The sequence below is a fragment of the Vidua chalybeata genome, chromosome 13, assembly GCF_026979565.1.
Source record: "Vidua chalybeata isolate OUT-0048 chromosome 13, bVidCha1 merged haplotype, whole genome shotgun sequence".
NCBI lineage: Eukaryota > Metazoa > Chordata > Aves > Passeriformes > Viduidae > Vidua > Vidua chalybeata.
This window is the reverse complement of record NC_071542.1, coordinates 20,442,703-20,458,261: the sequence shown is the minus strand read 5'-3', so window position 1 is coordinate 20,458,261 and position 15,559 is coordinate 20,442,703. Positions and strand designations below refer to the sequence as shown.

Sequence of the window (15,559 nt, the reverse complement as noted above, 5' to 3'; positions counted from 1 at the left end):
AGAAGAATTTCTTCCCCACATCCCATCTCAGCCTGCCCCTGGCACTCCATTCCCCCTGGCCTGGCACTGCAGACTCTTGTCCCAGGTGCCTCTCAGGTCCCGTGGGAGGGACCCGGAGGGCTCTCAGATGTCCCCACAGAAGGTGCCAGCTCAGAACCCTCGGGTGGAGGCTCCAGCCCAGCTGCCCCAGCAGAGCTGCCCCACAGCTCCACAGCCACAGCTCCTTTCCAAAGCTGCTGCGCTGGCTCCGCGGGGCTCTCTGTCCTTGCTCCTGGCAGGAAGAGCAGCAGAAGATCCCCTAAAGATAGAAACTCAGGAGAGGCTGTGCTGGCAGCTCTGGCAGCGCCTCTCCCAGCGCTGCTGACGTCAGAGGGACACGGCTGGCTGCTCGCAGGGCATCTCAGGGGGCCTGAGGCACTCAAAGCCTTCCCACAGGCCGAGCACCGCGAGGACACCCCGAGCTGGGGACGTGCTGGGGCAGGGCTCCAGCGCCTGGTGCTGAGCTGGAGGAGTCTGAGCAGCAGCGGCTGAGTCACAGAGCTGGGGCCGTGCTCGGAGTGCTCTGCCCTGGGATGTGGGGCTGGAACTGCCTGCACCCTGGGATGTGGGGCTGGAACTGCCTGACAGCACCCTGGGATGTGGGGCTGGAACTGCCTGACAGCACCCTGGGATGTGGGGCTGGAACTGCCTGACAGCACCCTGGGATGTGGGGCTGGAACTGCCTGACAGCACCCTGGGATGTGGGGCTGGAACTGCCTGACAGCACCCTGGGATGTGGGGCTGGAACTGCCTGACAGCACCCTGGGATGTGGGGCTGGAACTGACTGCACCCAAAGACCAAGCCAGGGGCTTTAATCACGGAGCCCAGGGGTGGCTCAGGCAGGAAAGGACCTCAAATACCATCTCAGCCCACCCCTGCCAGGGCAGGGACAGCTCCCACTGTCCCAGGCTGCTCCAAGCCCCAGTATCCAGCCTGGCACTGCCAGGGATCCAGGGGCAGCCACAGCTGCTCTGGGCTCCTGTGCCAGGGCCTCCCACCCTCAGCCTGTGCTCCCCACCAGGGAAGGTTGCTCCAGGTGCTGACCCAGCACGGGTGGGGACTCCTGTGTTTTTCCCCCCCAGCAGGAACAATCCCAAAGCATCTGGGCTGCCTGGGAAATCCCAGTGGCTGGTGCTGTTTGCTCACTACAGAACGAGCTGTCCCTGTGCTCCTGCCCCGGCCAGGCCCCCACGCAGTGCCCGTCCTCACCTGGTGATCTCCTCCTTCAGCGCCGCGGGGTCCGTGGGGTAGAACTTGACACGGAAGCACATGGTGAAGGGGGGCTGGGCTGCAGAGAGCAGGGACAGTGTGTCAGCAGAGAGCAGGGCTGTCCCCTTCACCCCGAACCACCCCTCGAGCCAGGCCCTGCTCGGGGTCTCACCTGCCTTGTTCCCCCAGACTGCCCTGGGTGAGGAGGGGGCAGACACTCCTCGCTGCAGTGGCCATGGCAAGAGCAGATGCCCCTGACAAAGCCCTGGGGAAGCGCCAGTGGCTCTGTCTACCCAGCAGCCAACCCGCTCCCCGCTCCCAAATGTCACTTCCTCACCCCATCACTCCTGTCCTGCTCCCCGTGGGGGCTGCTGCCCTGTGCTGCCCATGGCTGCCGTGGGGCTGGTGGGGATAATCCTGCTCTCAGCCCACCAGAACAGCTTCTGGGGGAGCTGCTCCTGGGAGAGGGGCTGGGAACTGACCCCCGAGGGGACAGGCCAGGGAAAATGGGAATACATCTGAGATGGAAGGAGCAGAGTCTGCCCAGACTCCTGCAACACTCACCCCGCATCTGCTTCACGACCGACTTGGTAAACTCCAGCCAATGCTGAAAGGAAAAGAAGGCAATTAAAGCCTGACAGCCGTGACTGGATAAGGTGGGGAGGATGAGGAGGAGGAGGGTCCTGCTCTGGGTGACAAAAGCCATCGGAGTGTGGGTGAGTGGCCCTGGAAGGGAGCTGGGGGGGCAGCAGGCTCAGGCCGGTCCTGTCCGCGGTGAGGGAGCAGCTCCGTGTCCAGCTCCTGGCTCACATCGGCTGCTCCCTGGGACAGGGAGGCAGAGGAGCCCTGGGAGCAGGAATTGGCTGCTCTGTGGCTGGTTCTGATCGCTGGGGAGCGCAGCACAAGGCTGCCATCCGCAGCTGTGCCTGCGAGCCTCAGGGCTCTAAGGACAAGGAGGGACTGAGGGGGCCCCAGGGCTCGTTCTGCACCAGGGCAGGGGCACCCCCACAGCCCTGGCGTGGGGATCCAGCCCATCCATCCGTGGCTCTGTGCCCATCCACTGCCCGGGGCCGGCAGGACACGGACCCGAGCCGGGAGCTGGGTCAGGCCGGCTCCTGCCTGGCCCTGGCTCCTGCTCTCACTCTCCATTGCCCGAGGCAACGCTCGAGCGCTGGATCCTCGGCACGGCGCTGTCACACGGCCCAGTCTCGGCGTCAAAACGTGAATCTGTGCTGTAGCTGCTCCTGCTGACCCGCTGCCAGGGGACCTGGCTCCTCTCTTCACAACAGCATCGCGATCTCTCGCTCTGCAGGCTCCGGGATGGCTCAGCCCCGCCGGGAGAGCCCCTCCAGCGCACACATCCCGGGCCCTGGGCGCATCCCAGACCCCTCCCTGGCGGTCCCCTGGGGGCTCAGGGGGCCGTGAGTAGATCCCTGTCCCCTGGGCAAAGGAACGGCCCTGCCGGGTCACCCAGAGCTCACCCAGGGTGGGGGAGAGCTGCTGGGGAGGAGCCCCTCACTGCCTGCTCCTGATTTTGTTCCGGGTCTCACCCTGGTTTCCAGCTGCAAGGCCAGGCCTGAGCCCGCTCCCCCAGCCCGGGCAGGGGGCTTCTCTCTCACCCTTTGCTTGTCGGGGTCCACAAAGCGGATGCCGAAGTAATCCTTCTCCAGCAGGTTCAGGTGGTGGCACAGAAGGTCGAACAGGTACTGGCCCTTGGCATCTCTCTGCAGGACAAAGAGACCAGTGACAGCACAGGGGCCGAGCTCGGGGGATGTGTGTGAGGGCTCTGGAGCTCGTGAAGGGACACCAAGGACAGCGCAAACCCCACACCGCTCCCTGCGTGACATTTTCGGCTCCGGAGCCATCTCCCATCCCACCTGAGGGGCAGCGGGGTCGGTTATGCCCCATAAGAAGGGATGACAACCCCCAGGCCCAGGTGGGAACGTCCCGATACCTCCCCGGGAGGAAGCTTCACACCTGAGCCGGCTGTGCAGGAGAGATCATCGCCCTGATTAAAAGCATTGTCCCCCTGCAGGATCTGCTTCGAATCGGGCTCTCCTCACCCGTCTCCACACCCAGCTCGTTGCTAAACAAAGGTCGCTTTGTGCGGTCAGCCCCCGGCGGTGGCCGCTCATCCCCTCTGCCCCCGGCCTGCTCCTGTGCGGGGATTTGGCCACCACACCCCCAAAACTCTCCTCCTCCTCCTCCTCCCCTTCGACTGGGGGCTGCAAACCCCTGCTGCTTCGCATCGTTGGAGTGATGAACGCCTCACACCCCGGTTCCCCCCGCCGCAGCTCCCGGTGATTCACTCGCCGGCAGCCCCGGCGTGCGAGCAGCCGCTGCGCATCTCCGCGGATCAAAGGCTGCTCCTGACACCCGCGCTGCTCTGCCTTCCCACAAACACCGCGAACACATCGCTCCCTGACAAATACACGGAACGCGCGCCTTATCTGATCAAATGAGCGCGTTATCTGATCAAACGGTGGCTCAGCAGCCACAGACTGCAGTGGGGGAAGCCCACGGGACGCCAGGAGCCCGTGCCTGGGGCTCGGTGCCGCACGGGGAGCGTGTTTGTCTTGTAAATAAAGAGGGTTTCACGGCGGCGATGCTGGCACGGCGTGCCCCGGGGCCCGGGCCGGCAGCAGCGGCGGGATGCCAGGCGGGACCGGCGGGGGCTGAGCCTGGCCCGTGCCGAAGGCAATCACGGGCACTGAGGGTGGAAAAGCCCTCCGAGACCATCGAGGACACCCCTAATCCATGGCCCAAGTGCCACATCCGCACGGCTTTAACTCCCTGCGGGGATGGGGGACTCCAGCGCTGCCCTGGGCAGTGGAGAGCCCTTTGCACCAAGAAGTTTTCCCAGTGCCCAGCCTGAGCCTCCCCTCCTGTCCCTGTTCCCTGGGGGCAGAGCCCGACCCTCTCGGGGGTCCCTCCTTTCAGGGACAGTGAGGAGGGCCCCCCTGAGCCGCCCCTTCTCCAGACCCTTGCCCAGCTCCCGGCTCTTCTCTGGACACGGTGCAGCAGCGGCACGTCCTGGAGCGAGCACCGGCGTTTTGGAGCTGCTGCTGCAGCCCAGCCGAGCAGCCCCGCCGCTGGCCCGGCCCTGCAGAGGATGCACGGAGCTCAGACTCCTGAATCATTCCCAGCTAGATCCCGAGGAAAGCCTGCCAGACCCACCTGGAGCCACTGCTGCAGGAGGGGAGGAGCTGATTCCACATCCCCCAGCATCCTGTCCCTCCCCAGAGCAAATCTCACGGGGATGTGCTTGATGCTCCTCTCCCTTCCCCTGCCCCAAACCAGCACGGAGCCTGCAGAGTGCTTTCCTCTGCAATCTTCACAGAGGAATTGCAGGGAAGGACAAGGCAGACACCCCCCAGTGCCTGGAATCTGGTGAAAGTGTGAAACCACGGATGGCATTAGAGGGAAAATGCTCCCTCTTTGATCTCTCTAACTTGAATTAAACATATTCTAAATTAATCATTAGCAGAATGTCTTTCAGGAAATTATCTGAACTGCCTTTACAAATCACGACTTAAAAGAGCTCCCATTGCATAACACCGGCTTAAATATTCCATGTTTGGATCTTTACATGTTCTTATAAAATGAGACTCCCGTCTGTCTGCAGGCTTTTGAGGTCAGCCTTCTGGGGTGCCCAGGCTGATGGAGACCACGGGCAGCTGCTGGCACAAGCTGGGATGCCACGTGCCAGGCTGGCACCGAGGGCTCGCTGCGAATGCCAACACCTGCCAAGTACTGCCAGGGTCTGGGGGTGCCTCCAAGGGAGGGACTTTTCATCAGGGACTCTAGTGACACACAAGGGGGAATGGCTGCCCACGGCCAGAGGGCAGGGCTGGATGGGAGACTGGGAATTAGCAATTGTTCCCTGGCAGGGTGGGCAGGCCCTGGCACAGGGTGCCCAGAGCAGCTGGGGCTGCCCCTGGATCCCTGGCAGTGCCCAAGGCCAGGCTGGGCAGAGCTGGGAGCAGCCTGGGACAGTGGGAGGTGTCCCTGCCAGGGCAGGGGTGGGATGGGAGGAGATTTAAGGTCCCTTCCCAAACCAGTCTGGGATTCTGTGATTCTGACTTAGGAGCCCTTGAGGAAGTGCAGCGAGCTGAGCCCCGTGCCAAACACATCTGGCTGCCGTGCCAGGCACATCTGGCTGCCGTAGGGCGCTGTGTCACTGCTGTTAACCCCAAAGGAGCGGGACCGGAGGGGATGACTCCTGACACGGGATGACTCCTGACACGGGAGTTCCTGCAGGATTCTGGGGCTCAGCACAGCTCCTGCAGGACCTGGGACTCAGCACAGCTCCTGCAGGATGGGCACAGCTCCTGCAGGACTCAGCACAGTTCCTGCAGGACCCTGGGACTCAGCACAGCTCCTGCAGGATGGGCACAGTTCCTGCAGGACCCTGGGACTCAGCACAGCTCCTGCAGGATGGGCACAGCTCCTGCAGGACTCAGCACAGTTCCTGCAGGACTCTGGGGCTCAGCACAGCTCCTGCAGGACCTGGGACTCAGCACAGCTCCTGCAGGACTCAGCACAGCTCCTGCAGGACTCAGCACAGCTCCTGCAGGACCTGGGACTCAGCACAGCTCCTGCAGGACCCTGGGACCCAGCACAGCTCCTGCAGCACGCTGGGTGTGAAGCAGAACCAGGCTCTGGGGGCACTGGGCCCTGCAGCTCTGGCACACACAGCGGCCCAGGGGATGGCCAAACTTCAAGAAGATTAAAGTAACCTTGCATTCTTTGCTTTTCTAAGCTTCTCAGCCAAAATTAGGATCATCCACAGATAGAAAAATAAACGGGGGAAAAAAAAAAAAAAAAAAAGATTTAAAAATAGCAGCTCATCTGCAAAGGAGCAGAGGGCTCAGTTCAGGCAGGAGCCTCCAGTCCCAGCCCAGGGACAGCCTTGTGCTGAGGAAGAGCCCGGCTCTGTCCCAAAGTGCAGGCTGCAGAGACTGGTGGCAGGGCCATTTCCCAGAGCACTCACGCCGTGCCACGGCCGGGCTGTTCCAGTCCAGCTCTCAGGCAGGGGTGGCACAGCACCAGCCCCAAAGCCGTGGAAACGCCTTCACTTCCCAGCCCTGCCACCTCCAGAGCACCCAGGCAGCCCCTGCAGCACCCCCGTGCCAGACCCCAGCCCCAGCTCAGCACTGCCTCTCCTGGGGCTCACATGCCACGTTCCCCCCCAGCTGCTCCACGGATTAAGCCCAGGATTTACAGAAGCAGCTGGAAGTGGCTCCTTCCTGCGTTATTTGGGTTGGAAATCTCCTTGTGGGCTGCCCACTCGTCCCTGCTTCCTGAGCTTAGGAGGAGATTATTTTTTTAAAGGAAACTGTCAAAAAAAGTCTATTTTACAAAGTGAAGTTTAAGCTTAAGTCTCTTTGGCAGCAACATCTGAGCTGGGAGAGATCAAAGACCCTCCAGCTCCACTGCCAACACGAAGAGATTTTCACCAGCAATTTGACTGCAATATTGTGGTTTAAATGCTTCATTTTCCAAGTTCAGCACCGTGCTGCATGAGCCCAGGATTTATCATCCCTCGGACAAAGTTAATGTTGGCTCTGCAAGCAGGGCCAAATCCACCTGACTGACAGCTCTCAGCCCTCACCGTGAGCCAGAGCCTCTGCTAAGCCCTGGAATGAGCAGGAAATGGGCAAAAATAGGCCTGAGAATATTCATTTCCAGGCAGGGAATAAGCAGCCCCGAAATCCACGCGGAGAGCTGGAGCAGAGATCCCTGCCTGCACAGACCCCTCTCCCAGGGCCCCAGGAGGGGCTGGGGGCTCCCCCCAGGGCAGGGGAGGGGTTCCCAAGGGACAGGACAGGGCTGGGGCTGTGCCTGCACCTCTGGGGGGAGTGGAGGTGGGTGGGAAGGGGCCATAGAGACCCCCCTGCCATGGCAGGGACGCCTCCCACTGTCCCAGGCTGCTCCCAGAGTCCAGGGGCATTGGGCACTGCCAGGGATCCAGGGGCAGCCCCAGCTGCTCGGGCACCCTGTGCCAGGGCCTGCCCACCCTGCCAGGGAACAATTCCCAATTCCCAATTCCCAATATCCCATTGAACACTGCCAGTTTGAAGCCGTTCCCACCTTGTCCTGTTACGATGACAAGAAAAGGTGCTCTGGGAGCCACAGGTGAAGGCAGAACCTCAGGGGATTGCCCACCTGCCCACCAGAGCCCTGCCCACCCGGGGAGACTCGGAGGAAGGCAAAGGGCTTTTACATAACTCACTGTAATCCTGTTATATTTATAGCATATGCATTTTGGTATTAATTCCCTGTTATCTCTAATCCTTCCTCCTCGCTGACACAGCCATTTCTGTCTTCAAGACTTATCTGGGCAGTTTGATCCAGAAGTTTATAAAGCTCTTGAGGAGGAAAGTTCCTAATGAAGGGACCCACGGAGCCTTAAACTCCAGATTATCGATTCTCCTCTTAATCCCCCGCAGGTTTTCAAACCTTTGACGTGCTCAGAAGGCTCCACACGGCTCTCCCTCACGGAATTTCAGCCACCGATGTCCTCATTTAGGAAAGTCTGCACTGGGACAGCAGTTGAGCACATCTTTGAAGCCGTTAATAACCAGGAACTTGTGCCAGGAGCACTCACCCGGCCCCCAGAGCACCTGGGGAGGCTTTATCTCCAGTTTTCCTGCAGGGAGCAGGACCTGGCTGGGAGCGGAGCGGAGCCGAGCCTCGCGTCCTCCCGTCCCCGCCTGCCCGCAGGGGCTCCCGCGGCCCGCCGGAGGTGCTGCGGGTGCGGCTGATGCTTCACAGCTGCTCCCTGCTCCCATCCCCAGGGGCTGGGACACACCCGGCAGGGTGAGAGGCTCCTCTGCCGAGCCCCAGCGCCCCCGGGACGGCAGCTCCCAGCCTCCAGCCAGCGGTGCAGGGCAGGACATCCCCACCTCCAAACCCTGTCCTGGCCAAGCTCCTGCCTGGCACGGCCTGGGCCCTGCACAGACTCTCAGAGGACGCAGGGAATGTTCTCCAGCCTCCCCAGCACCCCAGACCTTCCCTGCCAGCGACTGACGACACGCCACCTCCACTCTGCTGCCACGCAGCTTCTACGGATTACATTTAGGATTTATAACTCTATAATTGAGAGGCACAGAAAAATCTCTCTCCATAAAGCCAAATTGGTTTTTGCAATAACTCAAAGTCCCTTTTTTCATTCATGCAGCCTGGAGTGGCTCCATGTGGCTCCTGTTGAATTTGGCACTCCCCTGCCGCTAGCATGCAAAAGGCTCTCGGCACAACCAGCGCCGGTGCGAATTGTTTAGAGGCCGATAAAGGCGTTCCGAGAGATCGCCGCGATGAATGCCTCTCCTCAGGAAGGCAGCCCGAGCTGCTGCGTGCAAGAGAAGCTCTGCTCCCGCAGGCTGCTGGGCTGGAGCCTGTGGGAGCCTGGAACGCTTTGCCAGTGGAGCTGGGAAGGGAATGGAGCCCCAGGAGAGGCTGAGGGAGCTGGGAAGGGGCTCAGCCTGGAGAAGAGGAGGCTCAGGGGGGACCTTGTGGCTCTGCACAGCTCCTGACAGGAGGGGAGAGCCGGGGGGATTGGGCTGGGGACAGGGAACAGGGACAGGAGGAGAGGGAACGGCCTCAGGCTGGGCTGGGGAGGGCCTGGGTGGATATTGGGAATATTCCTCCTGGAAAGGGCTCTCCAACCCAGCACAGCTGCCCAGGACAGGGGTGGAGTCCCCATGCCCAGGGCAGCTTAAAGGACTATAAATGTGGCGCTTGGGGACGTGGGTTAGTGTGACCTTGATGATCTCAGAGTTATTTTCCAACCCTAACAACTCCATGCCACAGGGTGGGTGTCAAGTCGTGCTGTAGCTGAGCCTTTGCCTTTGCAGCCAGGGAGCTGCAGCCTGTCCAGGAGCTCCGGGGCCTGGGCAAGGTGGGAACTGCTCCGTGGAGCTGAGATCCACGTTCCCCCGGGACCCCAGAGCTGCCAGCCTGGCTCTGCAGCTCCCACTCCAGCCCAGCTGGGTCACTCCTTCCCAACCAACGCGCTGCTGGCAGAGGACAGGACAGCCACGGGGAGCTGTGCCAGGCAGGGCGGGCTCACACCCTCTGCTTCCACCCCTGTAACCCCTGGGGAGCTCCGGGAGGCCTTGGGGAGGTTCCCAGGGGGCAGAGGTTTGCAGGATTCTGGGGGAACGGTGCAGGTTTGCAGGATTCGGGGGGGGAGCAGCAGCCCGTTCCAGCCCTGCAGTGGGTGCTTGGTGCTGCTGCACACACGGCGAGGAGCAGAGCACAGACCAAAGCCTGTGAGTGTGCCCCTGGCACGCAGGGCAGCAGGCAGCCCTGGCTCTCCTGGCAGCAGTCCTGCCCAGCCGCTCGCTCCCCTCCAGCAGGGCAGGGCTCAGGGGGTGAGCAGGGAGCTGGAAATGCTTCACCAAAAATTCACTGCCCCTGAAAGCCAGGTGCTGGAGGAAGCACAGGGCTGAGGGATGCTCGGGGCCGGTGGAGCCACAGCCCAGCTCCTCCCTGGCCCTGCCAATGGAGGGGACACAGCTGCTGCCACAAACTGTCCCCAAACAGCCCCAAGCCACACCCTGGGCGTGGGGCCGGAGGGGAAGCTGAGCACCCCAGGGTGCCAGCAGGCTGGAGTGAGCCCTTTAACCTGCTCGTACTCCACAAGTGTCCCCAAAGCCTTGTCTTTGCATTACAAAAAACAGGGAATAATTCAGAATGAGCTGTTAGGCTGAAGCCCTGGGCCAGCAGGGTCAGTCGAGCAGCTCAGTCCCATGTGAGGGGTGCCCTGCACCCCGTGCCTCCACCAGAACCAGTGTCATGGATTACAGCTTCCCCCAGATTATTTCCCAGAAAAGATGTGGATCCCTGCAGGCTCCTGAACGGAGTAGGGGAGTGTGTGGGGTGCTCAGCTCATGCTTCCCGATTTAAAACCAGAGCCAAAATAAGGCAACAAAAATAAGGGGAAATCCTGACTGCAAACACAGGGAGGACGCTCAAAACCCCAATTCAGACTCAAAACTAAGAACAGGTTCAAAAATAATTAATATTTCCTTCTGCCAGAATTGCACGAGAATAAAGAGCATCATGCACCAAGAGAGGAGCTTGAGCCTCGTGAATGAGGCAAAACAGCTTTTATTTGTGTTACAAGAATGACCATATGTGGAATCCTTCTGGGAGACTGCAATCAGTCAGATTAACATGATAATGAACTCTGATTTGCCCAGCCACGGCAGGATTTTGTCCTGGGAGAAGTGGCACTGCTCCCTGAATATTAACAACAGGACTCGGTGTTTTTATTGCCAGAGACAGCGCGGGGCTGCAAGAGGGCTCCTGCTCACGGCAGGTGACTGCCAGGGAGAGGCTGGCGAGCCGTTTTAAGGTGTAAATGATGCACACTAACAGAGGGGCAGAGAGCAGGAACTTCCCAGTGAATCTGGCACACCTTGAGCAGCAGACGAGACACGGACAGCGCTGGGGGATGGAACCCTGCACCACCACAAGGCTCTTTGATCAAGGGCCCCGGGGGCTCGCTGGATAACACGCGGGGCACTGCACAGGTGAGAGCCCCGCCTTGGGGAGAGCAGCCTCACAGGGCTGGGAAACCTCACACCGCAGAAACGCCGCTGCACTGCTCCCAGAGCGGGTCTGGGGGGGCTGTGCCAGCTCCGGGGTGCTCGGGGCAGTCCCTTGCCGGGTGGGGATGCTGCGGGAGCCGGGGATGCTGCCCAGAAATCACAGCGAGAGCCGAGCTGCTCCCTGCTCCCCTTTCCCCAGGGATGCTCTGCCCCCAGCTCAGTGCAGAGGATGCCAGCCAGGGCTCCTGCTGGCACAGCTGCTGGCAGCACGGCCCCAGGGCTGCCATGCCCAGTGCCACCCCAGTGCCACCAGCTCCTGGCCAGACCCAGTGTGCTGCTGCCACTCGCTCCATCAGTTTAGTCAGCCCTCAGCCAGACTAAAAACTCCTCCCAAAGCCCAAGCCAAAAAACCCCACTTTGCTTCCCAGATGACTCAGAGCCATCTTGTTTTCCCCCGCTTTCCAAGCAGATTTTTCTCTCTTAATGAGGATTGAGGTTGAAAGAGAAGCTGACCTGGAGCTGCAGAACGGTGCTGAGATCCTGCACATCACAGACCCTGCAGGTCCACAGCTCCTCTCATTTGAGGTTCCAGCCGCTCAGGTCCACACCGAGGGCTGTGGTTTTGGGGAAAGGAAGGCAAGAAAAACTGCTTTGGCTGGCGCGGGTTTATTTCCAAAGGCTGCTGCCTTTGGAGATATCGGGAACAGGCACAAGGAGAGATGCATTTGTCATCTCGGCAAGGCCCTTGTTTTGCCGCTGGGTTTAACGTCTCAAAATACATATTCATTGAAATGCAAATGTCTGCTCTCACCTGGGACACAACAAGAGCCCCGCGAAGCGAACACTGACCTTTCCCGTGCCTCTCCATCCCTGCCCGGCAAAGCCTGTGGGGATGGCCAAGACCCGGGACCTTGCCGGGAAGAAAGCAGAGCCCTGCTGGGAACTGCAGACCCACGGGAACTGCTGACCCACGGGAATCGCTGACCCACGGGAACTGCAGACCCACGGGAATCGCTGACCCACGGGAACTGCTGACCCACGGGAACTGCAGACCCACGGGAATCGCTGACCCACGGGAACTGCAGACCCACGGGAACTGCTGACCCACGGGAACTGCAGACCCACGGGAATCGCTGACCCACGGGAACTGCTGACCCACGGGAATCGCTGACCCACGGGAATCGCTGACCCACGGGAACTGCAGACCCACGGGAACTGCAGACCCACGGGAATCGCTGACCCACGGGAATCGCTGACCCACGGGAACTGCAGACCCACGGGAATCGCTGACCCACGGGAATCGCTGACCCACGGGAACTGCAGACCCACGGGAATCGCTGACCCACGGGAACTGCAGACCCACGGGAACTGCTGACCCACGGGAATCGCTGACCCATGGGAATCACTGACCCACGGGAACTGCAGACCCACGGGAACTGCAGACCCACGGGAATCACTGACCCACGGGAATCGCTGACCCACGGGAATCGCTGACCCACGGGAACGTGGGGTGGCCTGGCCTGGAGGGTCTGCACAGCCCCTGTCACCCCCCCGGGGAGGGCTGGTGGCTCTGTCGTGGGGAGCTGCAGGAGCAGGGCTCTGCGAGATGCCATCCTGCTGCCCCCGTGTCCTGCCCGTTCCCCGCAGCCTGGGCATGAGCAGCCCTGGCACAGCGGGAGCAGAGAGCCCACGGACGGTGCCAGCAGGGCCACTCCAGCTGCAGGGGGCTGGGCTTTGCTCAGCTGCCCTGCTCTCACAGAAAAGCCCCCAAAAGGCTCTGTCCTTGCAGTCACGTGCCAGTGCCACACATGACCTTTCCAGATGAAGCCCAGAGAGCAGAGGGCATTGTCTGGGTGACGTGGGCTGGCAGCTCCCTGCACACCCACGGGGCACAGCGCTGGCATTCTGCAGGAACACGGCAGGAGCTCCAGGCCCTTTGGCTCGCAGCAGGCCATGCCAGTGCCACCCCCGGTGCCACCCCCGGGGTGTCCCAGAGGCTCAGCCAGAGGTGCCTGGGCCACGCTGAGCCCAGCTCAGCCCCCAGCTGGGACGGTCCCTTGCACCACAGGGAGCACCCCAGGGGTTTAGCAGGATTTGGGCAGGATCTGCAGCAACGTCTGCAGGCAGGATGTGCCATCCTCCGTGGCAAAGTCTTGCAGGAGCAGAAGGAAAGCTGTTATCCCTCCCCTCTCCCAAACTGTCCAGCAGGATCCAGCTGCCCACAAAAAGCCAGAAGCAGGATTACTTGCTTTGTTGGCTTTTTCAAACAGAAACGAGTGACCTTATTTCTGTGCTCTGTCCTGAGCGCTGGCACATCCCCCCTTGGCTGCATCACAGTCCCTGGCAGGGCACACGGGAGGGCTGGGCACTGTCCCCTGCTGCCAGGCACCAGGACACTCGTGTTCTGTGGGAAGATGCTGTTCCAAGCCCCAGCCCAGCCCAGGGCATGAGAACAGCGATCCCACAGGGCCGAGTCCAGCCCAAGTCACCCAGGGCTTCCCCTTCCATCCTCACTTCATGGACAAGCACAGAAAAGCCAGGTAAGGGAACCAAAGAGCCTCTTGGCACCCCCTGCACCCCTCCCTGGTGCTGAATTGGAGGAGCAGCCCACAAAGCCAGCCTGGATTTCTACCAGAAAAGCCCTTTCCCACGTTACACTCTGTGAGTAAGAGATCCAACCCTGCAGGCAGAGCTTCCATCGCTCTGAGCAGCCCTGCTCCCCGGGAGCAGCACCCCAAAGGCTCTGAGCAGCACCCCAAGGCTCTGAGCAGCACCCCAAGGCTCTGAGCAGCCCTGCTCCCCGGGAGCAGCACCCCAAATGCTCTGAGCAGCACCCCAATGCTCTGAGCAGCACCCCAAAGGCTCTGAGCAGCACCCCAATGCTCTGAGCAGCCCTGCTCCCTGGGAGCAGCACCCCAAAGGCTCTGAGCAGCACCCCAAATGTTCTGAGCAGCACCCCAATGCTCTGAGCAGCACCCCAAAGGCTCTGAGCAGCACCCCAAGGCTCTGAGCAGCACCCCAAAGGCTCTGAGCAGCACCCCAAATGTTCTGAGCAGCACCCCAAAGGCTCTGAGCAGCACCCCAATGCTCTGAGCAGCACCCCAAGGCTCTGAGCAGCCCCGCTCCCCGAGAGCAGCACCCCGATCACTCCAGGGCTGCGGAGCAGGAGCCAATTCCCGCAGCAGGAGCCAATTCCCAGGCTCCGCTGGGAAGCTGCCTGGCTGCCTTGATGTTAACGTGTTTACTTTCCACATCAAACCCGGCAGAAGAAAGGATTTCAGCTCCACTCCACAAAAGCGTGTTTGACAAAGCACCAGGGCCGGAGAGGAGCCGCTGGAGGGGCGGCTGCGGCCCCACAGGCACTCGGAGAGGAGGCACGAGTGTCCCCAGGGGAGGGGACCCACCGCAGCCCCCGCAGCCCTGTGCCAAACCCGTCCCCTGCCCCACACACGGAAGCCAGGGAGGAGCCAAGGGCAATGCCACGCTCCAGCGGCGAACCAGAGGACAAAGCCAGCGGTCCCAGGGGCTCTGGGGCCCATTCTGAGCCCTCCCCTGACCCGCACGGTGCCTGCACACCACTTTATACTCTAATTAAAGCTGCCCTCTCTGCCCCGCCTGTGCTGGGCACATCCAGGGCTGGGCACTGTGCCCTGCCAGGTGTGGCTCACCCCAAACCCCATCCCTGCTTGGCAGGGGTCAGGGGCAGCCAGGGCACAGCAAACAGAGGGCTCTCAGCTCTCACTGGGCTCTCATTTCATTCCAAACTGAAGCCCAAACCATGCCCACTCTCCAGATCCCGGTGAGTGACAGGGCAGTCCCTGGGAGCTCCAGGGAGCCCAAAGTGCAGCCCCCCACCCGGAGCCTGGAGTATTTCTGCTCTCTCACGGAAAGAATGCGGACTTGCAGACAGACAGAGTGCCACCAGCCCTGCCAGCTCATTAAACAGACCCCGGCGAGTTCAAATTCCTTTATCACTGTTAAAAATCAGCTCCTGGCAATGCTAAAAATCAGAGGCACGAACAGAAACTGTCTGAATTCCACGTCTGTGTCAGTGTCCCAGACAGCCACCCCAGCCAGGGCAGTGACACTGCTTTAAATGCTGCTTAGAGAGAATTTCATATTTAGAGATAAAAATAATCCTCAGAAACATGGCCCGGGGCTCTCCCAGGGGGCCCAGAGGCAGCCGAGCTTGTTCACAACCTGAGTTTCAGGACAGATCTCCGCTGACAGCAGCGGTCCCTGGCCCTGCTGCACCCCCCCCAGGACAGGGGCAGCCACCCGAGCCCCCCAGCCCTGTCCCCAGAGCAGGACAAGGGCTCTGCCCCTGCCCCCAGCAGCGCCGTGTCCCACGGACCGTCCCCTGCCAGCAGGAGCCCTCTGGGCACGCTCAGAGCCAGCCCGGATTACAGAGCCCGGCAGGGATTACTCGTGTTGATGGGCAAAGTCTTTGTTCCAGCCCAGATGGCCCCGCGAGCTCCCCCGGAGCCCGGCTCGGGGCTGGGGAGGCAGGGCTCAGGGAGGAGGCTGTGCTGGGCACCTGGCTGGGCTGATGGGGCTGAGCATCCCGCAGGGAGCTCCTCCTGCCCTGCTCTCCCTCCTCCCTGCATCAGGGCGCACTCCGAGGAGCCAGCCCGGCTGTTTGTGAGCTGAGTGTTCCCTACAGAAGCCTCTGGAATGAGCCCAGCAGAGGATGGGCGCTGGAGAGCCAGGGTGGCAGCTGGAGATGGCCTGGAAGCCTTGCCAGCAGGTTTTA

At 61.3% G+C, this 15,559-nt stretch overlaps 1 protein-coding gene across 2 annotated transcripts in view; it reads right to left on the bottom strand.

Moving 5' to 3' along the window:
• The window catches only part of FRMD5 (FERM domain containing 5), a 65,174-nt gene that overhangs the window by 14,942 nt on the left and 34,673 nt on the right, over positions 1-15,559 (bottom strand). For both annotated transcript variants that reach the window (XM_053955172.1, XM_053955174.1), the window contains exons 2-4: positions 2,869-2,973; positions 1,814-1,856; positions 1,250-1,328 (exon numbers count right to left, since the gene is read on the bottom strand). In XM_053955172.1, coding sequence (XP_053811147.1) covers positions 1,250-1,328; positions 1,814-1,856; positions 2,869-2,973 — 227 coding nt within the window. The remainder of the gene's footprint in view (positions 1-1,249; positions 1,329-1,813; positions 1,857-2,868; positions 2,974-15,559) is intronic.